We start from the raw sequence: 17,760 nt of genomic DNA on the forward strand, positions 1-17,760 counted from the left end.
AGTGCCTAGATCAGGTCGTCAAGCTGGCGCCTGTGTCAGTCGGCGGGACAGTGCCTAGATCAGGTCGTCAAGCTGGCGCCTGTGTCAGTCGGCGGGACAGTGCCTAGATCAGGTCGTCAAGCTGGCGCCTGTGTCAGTCGGCGGGTCAGTGTCTAGATCAGGTCATCAAGCTGGCGCCTTGGCCGAATCATGCGCTAGGCTGGTCCAGGTCGGCCAGGTCGCGCAGGCCGTGCACAGTTCGCGCAGGCTGCGTGCTAGGCCGCGCGCAGGCGCATGTTAGGCCGCACGCAGGTCGCGCAGGCACGTGTCAGGCCGCGCGCAGGTCGCGCCAGACCGGCCAGACAGGTGCCCAGGTGGGTCACTTACGAAGTTGGCCGGGTGTTTTTCTAATTGTGACAAGGTGCCACGTGTCACAATTTTAACTTTTGAGGGATGGAATAAAAATAGAGCACTTTATTATGATATGAGTTTTATTTTTATATTTTGTTAAGTAATGTGATGCGGGTTTTCTTTATTATTGAACTTCTGTGATCTGGCGGTGTCCTTTCTATTCTCGATTTGGGTTCCTCTGTTTCAGTCGGTTAAGAGAAACTGAGCAAGTAACGTATTTGCTTTGGATTCTCTCTTCTGGAGAGAAGATGAGGGAAAAGCTACGATTTTTCATCTGGGCTTTGTTTCTCTGCGGTTCCTGTCTCGGAAGATTTGTGGTGGAAAAGAATAGCTTACGGGTGACTTCACCGCAGTCATTGAAAGGTGTTTACGAATGCGCAATTGGGAATTTTGGTGTTCCTCAGTATGGCGGCACCATGGTAGGGACTGTGGTTTACCCGAAAGTGAACCAAAAGGCATGCAACGACTTCAACGAGGTCGATCTATCATTCAAATCGAAGCCTGGAGGTCTTCCGACCTTTCTTCTTGCTGATAGAGGAGGTCAGTTATGTTTTGTCTGCATATGCTTTTATATTTTTCGAACCGGGTAAGCTTATAGCTTCCTTGAGTTTTAATTTGTTTGCGACATAAATGCTTCCTCGTGATTGATCAATTCTGTGATCTATGAGTTTATGTTGTTTATTAATGACGATTCTTTTTCCTTTTCCTTTGCTCGGCTTGTAGTGGAAATTTTTAGTTTGGTGGCTTTTGGGTATTAATAATTGTTTTTTGGGGCATTAACTACTTAACAGTTGCATTTGCAATTTCCACCTGGTTTGAGTGTATACCTTCTATATTATCTTGAATTGGGCTCTTCTCAATATAAAATGTTTCACATCTCATCCCTGGTTGCCGAACCGAGCTATACTCAAAATGCTCTTATTCTTACCCATTCTACCGTGTGAACCTGTTTTCTAGTTTTGGCATCTGATGTTCTGGACCCAGCAGATTGGTTTAGGAAGTTCGGGAACTGATCTTGATGTCTCTTGCATTATATATAGACCTTGTTTCCCGTGCTTTCTGATAACTTGGTTTTCCATAGATTCATATACACGCGAACTGGGAAAAAATGAATCGTGAAAACTTGCTTCTAACCGATAAGCCTTCAATTGCTGGCAGATTGCTTCTTCACCTTGAAGGCATGGAATGCGCAGAAAGCTGGCGCAGCAGCTATACTTGTTGCTGATGGCAAGATTGAACCTTTGATCACCATGGACACCCCAGAAGAAGAGAATTCAAGTGCTGATTATCTACAGAATATCACCATACCCTCGGCACTTATTAGCAAGAGTTTTGGGGACGGCATAAAAAAAGCTCTATCAAATGGGGACATGATTAACATTAATTTGGATTGGAGGGAATCACTCCCCCACCCGGATGAGCGGGTTGAGTATGAATTCTGGACAAATAGCAATGACGAATGTGGTCCTAAATGTGATAGCCAGATTGAGTTTGTCAGGAACTTCAAAGGAGCAGCCCAGATACTTGAGCAGAAGGGCTACACTCAATTCACCCCACACTACATTACTTGGTACTGTCCAGAGGCTTTTACTTTGAGCAAGCAGTGCAAGTCTCAGTGCATAAACCATGGGAGGTATTGTGCTCCAGATCCTGAACAGGACTTCAGTAAAGGGTATGATGGAAAGGATGTAGTGGTTCAGAATTTACGTCAGGCTTGCCTGTTTAGGGTTGCAAATGAAAGTGGAAAACCATGGCTTTGGTGGGACTATGTAACTGACTTTTCAATTCGCTGCCCAATGAAAGAGAATAAGTACACCAAGGAGTGTGCAGACCAAGTCATCCGATCTCTTGGTAGGTTCGAACACTTTAGCTTTGTTCAGATATCAAATGGTTCTAAAGTGTCTGTATACCTTTTTATGCCTTTAATTTAGGTTGACATGCTTACCTTGAAGGAGAAAAAGAAATGAAGTAGACTATGCAATTCATATGTGTATAACTCAATCTGGAGGATGTTAGTATCTCTCTTTTTTTCCACTTTATTCATTCCGGAAGTTTTATCTATTCAGTAGTTTTTTTTTGAAATTCATACCGTCAAATTTAGTTTAATTATTTTTTATAATAAACCCCCTTTGACCCCCCCCCCCCCCATGCATGAATTATTAGGAGTTCCAATATGCATGGTTGTTAGTATATGATCATCCAAGAATTAGCCTCTGGCTTAGTGGCCTTGATTTTTCTAAATTTAAAAAATATAGAAAATACATAGTTATGTATTTTTTTTGGAATGGTAAATGTATAATTATGTATTCTATCAGAAGCCAATTTCCTATTTTGCTCCTTTCTTTAAAGGAAATTTGATAATGGCTATCAACCAACGTATGCATGGATTGTAGTCAAGGTTATCTTATAACTTCTAATGTTAAATATTGTTATGGATTGACATATCTTAACAGGTATTGATCTGAAGAAGATAGACAAATGCATTGGAGACACAGAGGCAGATATTGAAAATCCAGTGCTTAAAGCTGAACAGGATGCACAGGTTATCCAGTTCTTTCATGGCCACCTATGATGTAATTGTATCCTTTTCTCTTCTTCATCTTATTCTTTATTTTTGTTTTACTGATCTTATCTTTGATCCCATATTTAGATTGGCAAAGGTTCTCGCGGAGATGTTACGATACTGCCAACTCTTGTCATCAATAATAGACAATATAGAGGTCTGATACAGTTAATTTAAGGCCTATATGCAGATCTATCTAATGTTATTCTCCCTTTTGATCTCTAATATTTATGTTCAACTGTTGCAGGTAAATTGGACAAAGGAGCTGTTCTTAAAGCAATATGTGCAGGCTTCCAGGAGACTACTGAGCCAGCTGTTTGTTTAAGTGAAGGTTAGAAAATCTATTTCAGCGTGTCTGCATTTATGTACCTTGTTGATATTGCTCTAATACCAGTGATCTATTATACCGGTTGTTATATAGCCTGGTTTACTATGTATATTCTGTTAACTCATCTGTCTCATTCCATAAGGCGGCCATGTCCTGGTGGGGCATGTAGCCTTGAAATTATACTACCTGGGTAGCCAACTATCCTTGTCCATGCATAAACATTTTCCCCCAACCATTCTTTTTAGCTTGCCTAATTCTTAAACCCTCCGAATCTTGGGTAGGATTGGTTGTGTGATGCTGGCCTTATTTCCGTCATGTATGTCCTATTACCTGTTAGTGAAAGTTGGTACTCATCTTCTCTACAATTCCTGCAGATATAGAAACAAATGAGTGCTTGGAAAATAATGGTGGATGCTGGCAAGACAAAGCTGCTAACATTACTGCTTGCAAGGTACTCTCTCATTTCAACTTTTTTGTCTTGCACATCCTTTCCCCTCTTCTTTCATGTTTTTCTTTTTCTTTCAGTTAATTTTTAAATAATACAGTTGGACTATGAGCTATTTCTCATTTTTACTTCACCACCTTCATTTTTTTTGTATTTGTTATTATAAATTTATAATAACATACACCATTTCTCTTCTCAATTTATATAAATTTTCTGTCGAGTCTTTTTTTTACCTTTGGTGATATTTCTAATGTTTTTCACATTAACTCTCTATAGGATACATTTCGAGGAAGAGTGTGTGAGTGCCCTGTTGTTCGAGGTGTGAAGTTTGTTGGTGATGGGTATACCCATTGTGAAGGTAAATGCTATTTTGTGCTTAAGATGCCTGCATATGTGTTCATTTACATAAATCCAATGCACTTTTATGTTTCACCAATCTACCAGCTGAATATAGTATTGCATATCAACCTCAAAGTTAGAAGTTTCTAAATTCTGGTGATCATCTGATCATTGATAGCTTTGATCTCCATTTCTTACTTCTCTCATGTATGTTGAGATGGAAATTATTCTGCATATCTATGGTACTTCTAACATAGATAGAGGCCTAATGATTATTGAAAAGATGCTAATCTGGAAAAAAAAAGCTAGAATGTTTTATGAAATGATGATTTTTTGTGGAAACCAAATTCTTAGAATAGAAGTTATATGTACTTGTATCAAATTCCTAGAATCTTAAATTTATTTATCCTGTCCACTTAATATTGACATCAGACTAGAAAGGATTTGTATTCATTTTGAGTATTCCTAGGATCTAGATCCAATCAAAGGTTTGCTTTTTTCGTAGAGGAATTGTATTTTAAAGACATGCATCACATTCAACCTTTTGTTAACTATATATTATTCTTATTCTGTCATATGTATATTTATCTCATTTAATCAACTGATTAATCATTGCTTCAACAGCTTCAGGAGCTTTACGCTGTGAAATTAACAATGGTGGTTGTTGGAAGAAAACTCAAGATGGCAAGACTTTCTCTGCCTGCATAGTAAGTGGTTCAATATTACATGCTACAGAAACAGTGTTGCTCGTACATGAGATTAGAATCTAACACGTGTCAAGAGTTTGCCTGGAAAGATGAGAAAACATGGACATGCAGACATGTCTATGGAAAAATATATACTATTAAAATAGTTTTTTTTTTTTAATTCTAACATTATATGCTTGCAAAAATGGGTCTTAAATGTTGCCTCTGTTACCAAGTAATCTTTGATACAATTTGTCTTGTACATTATCTGTTCATTTATGTCAAATAAGTTAGGAGATAAAAAGGAACTGCTGTATAGAAGTGTCCTCAAGAATCCATGGAATGTTGGACATCAATGCATGTCTGACACAGGCACATTGTCCATTTTGGATCGTCATGCAACACTGTATAGTTTTTATTTTTTTGGTATCTGTGATTTAAGTAGGTTGCCATTATGGTTTTCAGGAAGATCATTCCAAGGGTTGCAAATGTCCTCCAGGATTCAAAGGTGATGGAGTTAATTCATGTGAAGGTACTTCCAGTTTTCTAACCTTTAGTTTCTCTAGTTATTGTCATATGTTAGTTTCTGAGTTCTGATGGGGACCATTAGGCTTGCAGAGGGACTACCTGTAATTTTAGTTCTATCATAAATATTTGTATTAGATGCAAATAAATATTTGTATTAGATACAGCAGGAGCCATCAATAGACTCTGGAAAAGCCAATACTTTTGCTATTTATGATTCATATACAAGAAAAGTATACTTACCTGAACTCTTTGTGGACGGACAGTTAAGAAGAAATGTATGCCTTGTTACTAGAAATTCTAGTGTTCCTCTCCTTCCATATAACACACTATAGCTAAGGGATAACATCACAACTCAAGTTCTTTTTGCTTTATTGCTTTGTTTTCTTGTATCTCAAGAGTCAAGAATTTCCTAAGAGTATGTAAAAACATCATCTTGACCTAAAAACTGCCAAGAAGTAAGCCTACATTCCCTCACTGAAATTGCAATGAATGAAAAAGATGATTGGCATTTTCATGAGCTTCTTCAAATAGCAGGAAATTCAACTTTGAAATGGTTGTACTTTGTCTTGAGCTTGCTTTTTTGTTTACCATTATCAGATGCCTTTTTATTTACTAACTACCATTTTGATTTAGTTTCCTTTGCAATAGGAACCGTAAATTTGCTATAGAACTCAACAAGGACTGATTCCATGCATAAACAAATTGTAAGAAGGTTTACACGAGAAAGCCATTTACACAATTTAAGTTAGTCTTGGGATATCACAAAGAATTCTCTCCCAATAATTGGTTCTTTATCGTATAACTGTTATGGGCCCACGCGTAGGATCTCGTCATGGGTCAGTCCCTCAGGAGAGACTCCTGTCTTCCCTTGCCCTTGCCCTTGCGTACAGACCCTATGGTGGCAATCGCGTGGGTGATTTGTCCAAGAGATCACCCGAACTCTCCTCACTCTCTTTCTTGACTGCGAAAACTGAATCCTTTACTTCAATTCGTAGCTCCTTAAATAGGAGATTACAGAAGGGAATTCCTTGTTGGATTCGGCTAGGCTAGGGTAATCCAACTCAAACTAAAACTCCTAATTTCCTACTCAAACTAAAACTCATAACTCTTAAGAAGATAAAATAAGAAAAGAATAAGATAAGATAAGGGATAAGGTAAGCTGGTGGTGAGTTGGCAGGCAGAGCTGATGTGGTAGGATAAGTGTGGGCCCATCCTGATGAGTTGTCATGTGGGCCCCGCCTTATTGCTGCTGCCAGGCGGTGCGCGCGTCTCGCGGTGCTGCTGCCGTGCAATGCGTGCTGCGCACTGTCGGGCGGTGTGTGCTGTTGTGCGGCGCTGCCAGGCGGTGCCTGCTGCTGTGCGGCCAGCTGTGCGTGCTGCTGCCTATGACTGCGCCGCAGTGCGCTGCCGGTTGGTGTGACCATAACAATAACTCACCTTAGATAAAGGACTGTCAACACCTTTAAAAGTAGAGAGCACCAGAAGATGGCAAAAGAGGGGATTAAGCCTTAGTGTGCCTAACCTTATGTTTTAAGTAACAGAATAACCATCACTTGGATCCAAACAATACCATGATACTTGATCTTGTAACATCTATACCAAACCAAGTGCTGTAATACATGACAAACAAGTGTTGCAATATATGACAACTGAATTTATGATGAGGTAACAAGTTGCAACTTTAATGTGCCTAACCTTCTTAAGTAACAGAATAACCATCATTGGATCCAAAAAAAAAAAAAATACCATGAAGTATGATTTTGTACATTCTCAACAGCTATACCAAGTGCTGAATTATATGAAAAACAAATTTATAATGAAGTGACAAGTTGCATGCAATTTATGGAGCTGGGCTTTTCTAGTTTGACTTCTCTAAGAACTGATCTTGCTTTGGTGGACAAAAAAGTGGAAGAACCTAACTGCAAAGGGACTGTTATAAATTGGATGCTGTTGGGGACCTAAACTGGATTTTCTTGGACACAAGGTTCAAAGTATCGATACACCTCTGTATTTGCAGAGGTGTATTCGTACTTTAAGTGATGTGCCTTTTATTTTTTTTAGCTTTTTTTTTTCAAATTTCAGTTTTAAGTATAATTATATATTATTTAAAGAAGGGGTTCCCAAAAACATCTGTAAACAGGTGATTGGGCACCCAAAGATATGATACGATACGCCCGATCAATACTTTGAACCTTGCTTGGATATATTGATACCCCCAACCCCCAAAGATACAGGTGATTGGGCACCCAAAGATATGATACGATACGCCCGATCAATACTTTGAACCTTGCTTGGATATATTGATACCCTCAACCCCCAAAGATTTTGAAGTGGGTTCATGATTATATGCCATCAATTTAGGAACTTCAATCTGTATCTTATACAATCTTGAGATAAATATCATCATCACCATCATCATCTAAGCCATGTCCAGATGTTGGTTACATGAATTCTATTCTACCGTTTTGTTCTATTCAATGCCACATCCATTGTTAAACTATGGGCCCTTAGCTCATTTCTCATTATTTCTCAACCTATGTCCTTTTCTGGTCTGCCCTTGGCACTTCTTGCCCCTTCAATTTAAATTCTGCCTCTATCATCCTGTGCAGATGTTTCATATAGGTTCAGGAAACCCTCACCACCAAACCATCCAATGGACAAAAACAAATTTTATGTGGTTTATCTTGGGGTATGGTCAAGTACAGATATCTGATTATACATGGTGCAATTTACTTTCTGCACCCTAGAGTTGGTCTAATAGTTTCTGGATGGGTCGTAATCTTAGTTCATACATTATACCCTTAAGACAGTAGAAGAAGTATGAGTTTTATGATCTGTGGTGGGGTGTCCCACTGATAATTGGTAATTTAGTTGGTAGTACAGGGTGATATACCTGACTATTTTTTTTTTCTTTGACCTTCTAAAAATTGCCAACTAAAAGAGTGGTGGCAATCAGGAAACACATTGATTCAATTTATCTGGTTCTTTCTATTATCTTGTTCTTGTATGAACGATCATAAAACTTCTTGCTGTGTTCCAGATGTGGATGAATGCAAGGAAAAGCTTGCTTGCCAATGTCCTGAGTGTAAATGCAAGAACACATGGGGTAGCTACGAGTGCAGCTGCAGTGGCAATTTATTGTATATGCAAGAGCACGATACTTGCATAAGTGAGTTTCTCTATACAAGCATCATTTTTTTTTTGTGCTTGTTCCACATGAGATCCCATTGTCTCTTAATAGAAAGGAACTCGGGTTATCATTTAGTATGAAGTGGTCAACTGGACATTGGTTCTCTAGCTTCTTATATTGACTATAAATGTCAATTATACTCTACTAAGAACTCGTTTAGTTTAGTATCAACTGACAACTTTGTTTTCCTTTTACCTTTTTTCTTTTCTTTGTGCTGGGTAAGGCATAGATTAGTTAATAGTAGTGTCTGTGAATCATGAAATTCTCATATATTAATCTATAATTTCTCTACCATACTCTTAACGCCTAGACATCTAATTATTATTGGAATAGTTTGGAATGATTTGGCTTTTGTTTCTTGCTCTCTTTTATTGTCTGAGTTCTCTTTCATCTTTAAGTATTGGAGAGTTTAGGAATTATGGGTACCATACTACGAAGATGTGTCATAAAGTCTACCATACCAGTTGTCTTTAGATGTTTGTTTTTTAAATTTTCTTGGAAAAATTTTACTGCCTATTCTTTTTCGCTGTATGCGCCATTAATTTCACCCATGGAATGAATATACAGGTAAAGAGGGTACCTCCACCGTCAGCTGGAACTTTGTGTGGGTCATGGTCCTTGCCTTGGCTGGTGTTGGTGTTATAGGGTATGGCGTGTACAAGTATAGAATCCGGGTATGTTTTGACATCCTTTTGTTACTCTGTCCTCAGTTGTTCACCCCCCAGATTCCCAAAGAAAAAGAGTTGATGATTATGCTCGTATACATTCTTGGCATTTCTAAATTCTCATGGTTGGTGAATCTCATGCAGAGATACATGGATTCAGAAATCCGGGCCATCATGGCGCAATACATGCCATTGGATAGTCAGGGAGAGGTCCCTAATCACATACACCATGGAAACATTTGAAACTGCAGCATCGAGGAGCAAGGTTTTGCGCTTGATCATATACCCTCCCTGTGCCACCTGTTGATTGCTTTGTCGATGGGGGGAGCTTCGTCTCTGTTACTCTGTCTGTACGTGTATGTGCTTAATTTAGTTTACTAGTGGGTTCTGTAGAATTTTTGCCCTTTTTTGTTCAGAGTTCAGACACACTGGCAACCTAATCCACGTACAAGCCGAGTCTGTCTATGAAAACTTGTCATGGTTGGTTCCCAGTTCCCGCTGCCACAGATAGGCAGGGCAGCTAGGTGATTTGGTGATTATGCCCCTTCAACCTAGCATTAGCAAGCATTATCCGGTTAATATTAGAAGGCAATTTCTATGATAGCAGAAAGAAAGGTATGATACCTGAAGAACTTTAACCAATTAGGGAAGCCCACGTGAATCTGAATGAATACCAGTTGATTGGTTATTAGTTTTGTAGGTAGGTGGGTACCATATATAATTTACACCAGACTTCAAGCCACAACATGAAAAAGAAAACATTACTTGAACTAACTTTGCATTTTTTTCCCCTATTAAATACATACTACTATACTATTTTTTTATTAATCCTATTCACTGGATAAGTGAGGGGAGAAAATTCAGCAATTAATTATTGCACACCCCAACACAGAAAAGAAAATTTCGCCACCCATGAGCCATGTCCATGGGAAAGCAAGTACTCGACTGCGTCTCGGTTCACTACTATCTTCAACGAGACATGGCCTCCAGAATAAGAAACATTGGTAGGGCCTGGGACCCTGGGTCAACAAATATTGGATCCGTCCAAGTTTGGGGTGTTAATAGATTTAAGACAGAGCCAGGAAGAATCTGGTCCAACTCTATTGTGATTTGTGAATGCTATTGTGAATGGGTAGCTAGGAATGAAAGGCGAATTTCAGATGGGTCTGTTCTACCAGCGTACCACCAACTGTTGCAGATAATGAATTGATTCAATTTAATGGTTTAAGCAATTAATGGAATTAATTTAACATCGAATTAATTCATTATCATATATAGTCTTTTCATGGTAAGATGGAAAATGGGTCACCTTAGTTTTTGGTCTTTTAATTGCGTAGTCAGGTGGCAGCTTTTAAACGGGTCTCTCATCTCAACCCAAGAGGCCAAGATTCCCACTATTCGTTGCTCCTCTCTCCCCAATGCACCTCGAATCAACACTCGGATGAAATTGTTGTTTAAAACATAGATAATGGTTTGGGTTCTCGGGAGGAATGTGGGCGGAAAACTTTATTGTGTGGACATGGAATAAAACCACGACACCAGTCTACCATCTGCACCAAACAAGTAATGAGTTGTGCAAGATCAGCAATATCTGCAACTTTTTTGAACGACGAAAGCAAATGGGGTGGAAGTCATTGGAGCTCAAAAAGGAAGAAGTCGCTGGAGGCGGATCACCGACATGATGAAGACAGGACTCGGAAAAGGAGAGCGGAGTGGAGAAGATAAGGAGTCTCAAGGCTTTTTATTAATTTGGTTTCTTCATTTTCGAAAGGAATGAATAATTAAGTAGGTTACCTGCAACTACAAATTCAATTGCAATGCATTAATCGATAATCAGTAAATGCTTTTGTCGTAGACTCGAAAATCCCTTTAAAGTCGAAACTCAGGCGATACGAATTTGAAAATTAATTCACCGTCGGTTCCTCTGTCCAAAATTTGACATATGGTAAAGTCTGTCTGTGTGTCTGTCTATTGATGGGGTTCCTTCCGCACAGCCACAGCGCACACTTCTACACTACCGAGTTTTGAGAGACGCACTTACTGTCTCCTCCACTACCTCCTCTCACTTTTATTTTAATTTTTAATAGCCCCACAATCCACACCTCCCATCACTTTTAACACTTTTTTAATGCTTTTGCCGCTTCCTTTATCCATCTACCCATCTCCCCACCTTGTCCCTACCCTTTTTCCTTTAATTAATATAACCAGAAACACACGGGAATTAGTCAGACAACTATAGACCTCGGTCAAACTCAGAACATGAACAAATCAAACAGCCGGACGACTATTATTGGCTCAGTTTGGAAAGAGTGCAAATACAAATATTTATCGAGCAAATACTAATATATACATATATATAGTATATATTTATATTTATACTCTTTCCAAACTGAATTGTATTGTAGGTGCGAATCTCCGTGGTTTTAAAAAAAGGAGTTTTGTTTTGCCCCAAACAACATATTTTTAATAAGACTGGCTGTTCCTTAACACTAATCAATTCAGCACCTTATTCAATTTCAGCCATTTAAAATGATATACTGTTATATATATAATTTTGTTTTTTTTGAACAAAAATAAATTGCCACATCAGCAAAAACCAATATGATTTCGTTGATGTCATAGATGTTCTTGATTTAGAAAACAAAATCATGCATGTTGGAGAACACCCCTCGATGTTCACAACAATGTTATCATACTTAGGACAGGATGTAAGACCGTTTTGCTTATTTCAGTCAAGGGTTGAATAGTGAAATCATGTTTCTACCATTTCATTCATTCAAATAAAAAACATGAGCAGTAAAAATATAACATATACTTTTAGATTATCTTTTTCAAGTTGTTTATATTAAAATAAGCTTAAAATAATGAACCCAATGTTGACATGATAATATATATATATAATTTAGCATGTATGTTGGATGTAGTTTAATGAATATTTTTCATTCCAGTAACTAAGGTTTAAGTCTTGCAAATCCTTTTTTTTTTTTTTTTTTGCAAAAATATATAACATTACATAAAAATATAACAAATATAACAAAATTGTAAAAAATTAGACATATCTTTAATGTTATATATTCATCATTTTAAAGCTTAAACAACAATAGGTTGATAAAGAACAACTATTGACACACTAATGATAACAATGACTATAAACACAAAGAAATAAGTGGATTTAGATGAATATTAGGTCTAAAAGTGGGATACCAAGTCTTCGAGACTTGAATAAAATTCTTCAAGAGTAAAAAAATGAATCCAATTATATTACATTTATGAATATATGTTACATGTTAAATCAAGATTTCAACCAATCACATTAAAGGCATTATATGGTCTACTTATTTGATTCACATTTTAATTTTAAAAGATGTACTTATCATCCTAACTTTAACAACATCAAATATGTTCACTGTGATGTATATATTCATTGCCTCACTAGTTAAGGTTTTTTTTTTTTTGCTTTACGGGGTAGTTTCGTGCATCATAGATTTTTCCAAAATATTTTATGACAGAGAATGAAATTTAAGATCCATTGGTAAGTGGTTCGACCGATCGGGTCATCGGGTTTTTTTATTAGGTTGACAATTTAAATGAACCTGAATTCGGAATTCCTGATCTGGCTGGACTATGGGTCGGATCGAAGGTGGGAATATGGGATAATTGCAATTTGTAAATTTCCAAAAAGGTTACCTCTTGGTGTTGGATATCATTCTCCGGCAAAGCGCGCCGAACATTGGACGTGATGGACACGTCATAAAGCAGTTAGTGACCAAAACGCCTCCTGTCCTCCACATAGGATTAAGTTTGACCCAAGCTTCTTCTACCACGTGTACTGAAAAAAATAAAAGAGGGCACATCTACCTGATTTTCGCTGCTAATAGTAAAAAGAAGCTATTTGCCTATTTCTTTCAGATGGGCAGAAAGCTCTTTAATGGCGACTGAAGTTGGCAACTTTTTTTTATGTCTCCCGCCGATTCAGCTCTTACCGACGACTTTCTCGAAGGTTTTCCGCTTAAACTAAGGCTAAAACCCGTAACTTTCCCGTTTCGGTTCAAGAGACCAGTCTATTGTGTTGCGTCGTCTCAGGTTCCGGCGGCATTTCCGACGAAGTGAAGGCCAATCGCCAGGAGTTGTTCCACCACTTGTTTCTCACTTTATTGAGTCTGATATCCTAACTCTTAAAGTTTAGTGCGGTGGATCCCGAATTAGCCTTCAGTTCCAAGCTTGAAATAGGGGCGTTTTGGCATGTTAGTTATTTCTAGGGTTTCTTTACTGAAGATTCTAGTCATTCTTGGTATGGTTTGCTTTGCCTTATAGAGCCTTCTCGTTTTGGTTATTCCTTTCCGGTAGTAGCTTCGAAATCATCTGCTAACGAGATTTTTCCTTGTTGAATCGGTCATTTCGTGTTTTGTTGGAGGTCTTTATCTGCTTTTTCGTCTCTACAGGTAATCTCAACAACTTTTGCCTTTCAGCTCATATCAGTTAGAAAACAAACAATGCTAGTGCTATTGGCTTACTTTCTCTAGAAATGGACCGGAATTGTTCATTTGAACATCTTCCCCCCACACAAACATAGACAAACACATCAATCTAGAGGTACTTACTATTTGTTGAAGGTTTAGTTCGTGAATCAGTCCTTTCCAGCCCTAACTGTAAACCCGGTCACAGAATCGTGTTTTTAGAAAAATTTCTCCACAGTTCTGGTTATTACATCTGAGATTTCTCAGTGCTGTTACTTCTCTTTGCCTTTGAAACTCGTTTTGGAGGTTGTGAGAAGCTTCCTACAGTGCAATGGCCGCTTAACATCTGCTCAGGTAGCTGTTGAAATGGGAAAGCTACTTGGGTTTTTTTCCTTTCTTGTCTTAGTCCCGCTTTTTGTGAGATCTTTGGATTCAGTTCTCAATGACGACGTTCTTGGGCTAATTGTCTTCAAGGCTGACCTCCAAGATCCAGAGTCGAAATTGATATCTTGGAATGAAGACGATGACAGCCCCTGCAATTGGGTAGGAGTAAAATGCGACCCCAGGACCAACCGGGTCTCTGAGCTTGTTCTTGATGGATTCTCTCTATCTGGGCGTATTGGCCGAGGACTCCTCCAACTGCAATTCCTTCGCAAACTATCCCTCTCAAACAATAATTTCACGGGGAGCATAAACCCCAATCTTGCACGACTTGAGGGCCTGCGGATCATTGATCTTAGTGATAACAGTCTGTCAGGATCAATACGAGATGATTTTTTCCTGCAATGTGGTTCTTTAAGAGCAATATCCTTTGCCAAGAACAACTTGTCAGGACAGATCCCCCAGAGTTTGATCTCATGTTCAACCATTGCGAGTCTTAATTTCTCCTCCAATCAGCTATCTGGCCCGTTGCCATCTGGAATCTGGTCTTTGAATGGCCTTCGATCACTTGATCTTTCAGACAATCTACTGGAGGGCGTGATCCCAAAAGGTATGGAAAGCTCATATAATTTGAGATCAATGAATTTACGGAAGAACCGGTTTTCGGGGCAATTACCTGATGATATAGGAGGCTGTTCACTCTTGAGGTTGATTGATTTCAGCGAGAATTCTCTATCTGGGAGCCTTCCAGATTCAATGCGGAGACTTACCATGTGTAGTTCTCTGAGTTTGCATGGCAATCTATTTAGTGGAGAACTTCCGGCAGTGATTGGAGAAATGAGAAGCCTTGAGGCTGTAGATCTGTCCGGGAATATGTTTGCTGGTGGCATCCCAGATTCATTGGGGAATCTTCAATCACTGAAACTGTTAAACCTGTCTAGTAATGGGTTTACTGGAGGTGTGCCTGATTCCTTGAGCAACTGTAAAAACCTATTGATCATCGATTTTAGTCGAAATTCATTGACAGGTAACCTACCAGCATGGATTTTTGGATTGGACTTGCAGAAGGTTTCCCTTTCAGAGAATAGACTAAGTGGAGTGATAAAAAATCCTTCCCCCCTATCAATGGAGCCATCATATAGTAACCTACAGGTCTTGGATTTGTCAGATAATGCATTTTCTGGTGAAATTCCCGGGAATGTTGGGGTTTTTAGCAACTTGCTGATCTTGAATGTATCCAGGAACTCTCTCGTTGGTTCTATCCCAACAAGTATAGGTTATTTGAAGGCTGTAACTATTCTTGATTTGAGTGAGAACAGACTGAATGGTAGCATCCCATCTGAAATTGGGGAAGTTGTTTCTTTGAAGGAACTGAGGTTGGAGAAGAACTTCCTAGCTGGCAAAATTCCATTCCAGATTGGGAAGTGTTTGTCCTTAACATCTCTGTAAGTTCTGTGTCCCCTTGCTGTTTCATTTCTGCTTTGAAGGTTTATTATCACTATGAAATTTCAAGCTTTGCTTTATGCTGTATGATCTATAAAAAATCATTTGATTGGCTCATTCCGTCACAAGTATTTATTATTTTCGCACTGTTTTGTAAATCCAAGGTTCTTAATTGTTTTGCTGAAAACTAAAAGGCCATTAGCCAATGCCTGTCCCAGCTATCTGGGGTCTTTGGGAGGGGAGGGCTGAATACAGATATGCCTTTTTCCATTTTCCTGGAAACTGAACAAAAAAAAGGAATAAACTATCTTGTTTTCAACTTATTGAAAATTCACATTCTTCTTCCACCATTGCTTGTGGTGATGCTTTAGTTGCATTGGTTATAGAAATCACTGCTCTATTGTTTAAATTTTGATAATGAGGGCCAGACAACAAGGAGTTAATCTGACGTGGGATAATATTGTCTCGAGATTTTGTACTTGTTATCATTATTGTAAGTTTCTAATCTGAATATTTTTTTCCTTTTTTTTTTTTTTGCATAGGATCCTGTCGCAGAACAACTTCTCAGGTCCGATTCCTGCAACCTTAGCAAATCTCACCAATCTCAAAATTGTAGATTTAGCCCTGAATAATCTGTCTGGAAGCCTGCCCAAGCAGCTAGCCAATCTCCCCTATCTTTTGTCTTTCAATATCTCCCACAACCACCTCCAAGGAGAGTTACCTGCTGGTGGCTTCTTCAACACTATCTCCCCCTCCTCAGTTTCTGGTAATCCATCCCTTTGTGGCTCTGCTGTTAACCGCTCGTGCCCTGCTGTCCTTCCCAAACCAATTGTCCTTAACCCTAACTCATCTTCTGATTCCTCTGGCATGGGTTCATTCTCTCCTAACCTTCACCCCAAGAAGATCATTCTCAGCATCTCTGCCCTAATTGCAATTGGTGCTGCCGTCGTGATTGCCCTCGGCGTGGTTGCTGTCACTGTCCTCAACCTCCGTGTGCGGTCATCTACTTCACGTTCTGCTGCAGCCCTCACGCTTTCGGGTGTTGATGACTTCAGCCATTCTCCTACCACCGATGCAAACTCAGGCAAGCTTGTCATGTTTTCTGGTGACCCTGATTTCAGTGCCGGGGCCCATGCCCTGCTCAACAAGGACTGTGAACTTGGCCGTGGTGGTTTTGGAGCTGTATACCGTACGGTACTCAGAGATGGCCATCCAGTTGCCATCAAGAAGCTTACTGTGTCAAGCCTTGTTAAGTCCCAGGAAGATTTTGAGAGAGAAGTAAAGAAGTTGGGGAAGATTCGGCACCCTAATCTTGTGGCGCTCGAAGGCTATTACTGGACTCCATCACTGCAACTCCTTATTTATGAGTTTATTTCTGGTGGGAGTTTGTATAAACACTTGCATGAAGGAGCGGGTGGAAGCTTCCTCTCATGGCATGGGAGGTTCAACATAATTCTAGGGACGGCAAGAAGCCTGGCTCACTTGCACCAACTGGACATAATCCACTACAATCTGAAAGCAAGCAACGTCCTGATTGACAGCACTGGGGAGCCAAAGGTTGGAGATTTTGGATTGGCGAGGCTGCTACCGATGCTTGATCGCTATGTTTTAAGCAGCAAGATACAGAGTGCACTTGGGTACATGGCGCCTGAATTTGCATGTCGGACAGTGAAGATAACGGAGAAGTGTGACGTATATGGGTTTGGGGTTTTGTTGTTAGAAGTGGTGACAGGGAAACGGCCTGTGGAATATATGGAGGATGACGTGGTGGTGCTGTGTGACATGGTGAGAGGGGCATTAGAAGAAGGTAGGGTGGAGCAGTGCGTGGACGGGAGGCTCAGTGGAAACTTCCTAGCGGAGGAAGCAATTCCAGTGATGAAGCTAGGGTTGATCTGTACCTCACAGGTGCCATCAAATAGGCCGGACATGGCAGAAGTGGTTAATATATTGGAATTGATCAGGTGCCCATCCGAAGGCCAAGAGGAGTTGGTATGAGTTTGACTTTTTTTTTTTTTAATTTACTACAACTAGAAAGGGAGAACATAGAAGGGATGGATAATGGGTATTCCGGCGAAGAAGAATCCGGCTAGTTTAGCAGTCTAATTACACAGCGAGAGAGAGAGAGAGAGAGAGAGAGAAATTGATTGTTGTAATTTTTGGTTTTTAGGAAATTTCCTATTCACTCGTTTGTTTTCTGTAGGTGTTGGAGGTTTCTGTATGTAGTTTCTTGTGTGTCATCATTTCTTAGATTATGTCATTATTTCTATTGTTATTATAATATTGCCGGATTCTTTTTCACCGGGTTTCAATTTGGAAGCCCTTTTGAAATCTGAGTTGTGAACCAA

General features: G+C 39.4%; 2 protein-coding genes across 3 annotated transcripts; both read left to right on the forward strand.

Moving 5' to 3' along the window:
- Positions 1-465: 465 nt before the first annotated feature.
- LOC148868016 (vacuolar-sorting receptor 1-like) lies at positions 466-9,776 on the forward strand. 2 transcript variants are annotated; one of them, XM_088969298.1, is made up of 12 exons: positions 466-930; positions 1,549-2,241; positions 2,844-2,932; positions 3,041-3,110; positions 3,201-3,284; positions 3,656-3,732; positions 4,003-4,084; positions 4,690-4,772; positions 5,217-5,283; positions 8,320-8,448; positions 9,037-9,143; positions 9,279-9,776. In XM_088969298.1, the coding sequence occupies exons 1-12, from the start codon at positions 639-641 to the stop codon at positions 9,375-9,377; spliced, it is 1,872 nt and encodes a 623-aa protein (XP_088825424.1). In that variant the 5' UTR covers positions 466-638; the 3' UTR covers positions 9,378-9,776. The 2 variants fall into 2 exon arrangements, with proteins under 2 accessions (XP_088825424.1, XP_088825425.1); XM_088969299.1 differs by lacking the exon at positions 8,320-8,448.
- Positions 9,777-12,793: 3,017 nt separating this feature from the next.
- On the forward strand, positions 12,794-17,760 carry LOC148868017 (putative LRR receptor-like serine/threonine-protein kinase IRK). The gene is made up of 2 exons (XM_088969301.1): positions 12,794-15,417; positions 15,958-17,760. The coding sequence occupies exons 1-2, from the start codon at positions 13,958-13,960 to the stop codon at positions 17,408-17,410; spliced, it is 2,913 nt and encodes a 970-aa protein (XP_088825427.1). The 5' UTR covers positions 12,794-13,957; the 3' UTR covers positions 17,411-17,760.

The sequence above is a fragment of the Nelumbo lutea genome, chromosome 2 (genome assembly GCF_056320005.1).
Source record: "Nelumbo lutea isolate HS-2025 chromosome 2, American lotus-T2T, whole genome shotgun sequence".
NCBI lineage: Eukaryota > Viridiplantae > Streptophyta > Magnoliopsida > Proteales > Nelumbonaceae > Nelumbo > Nelumbo lutea.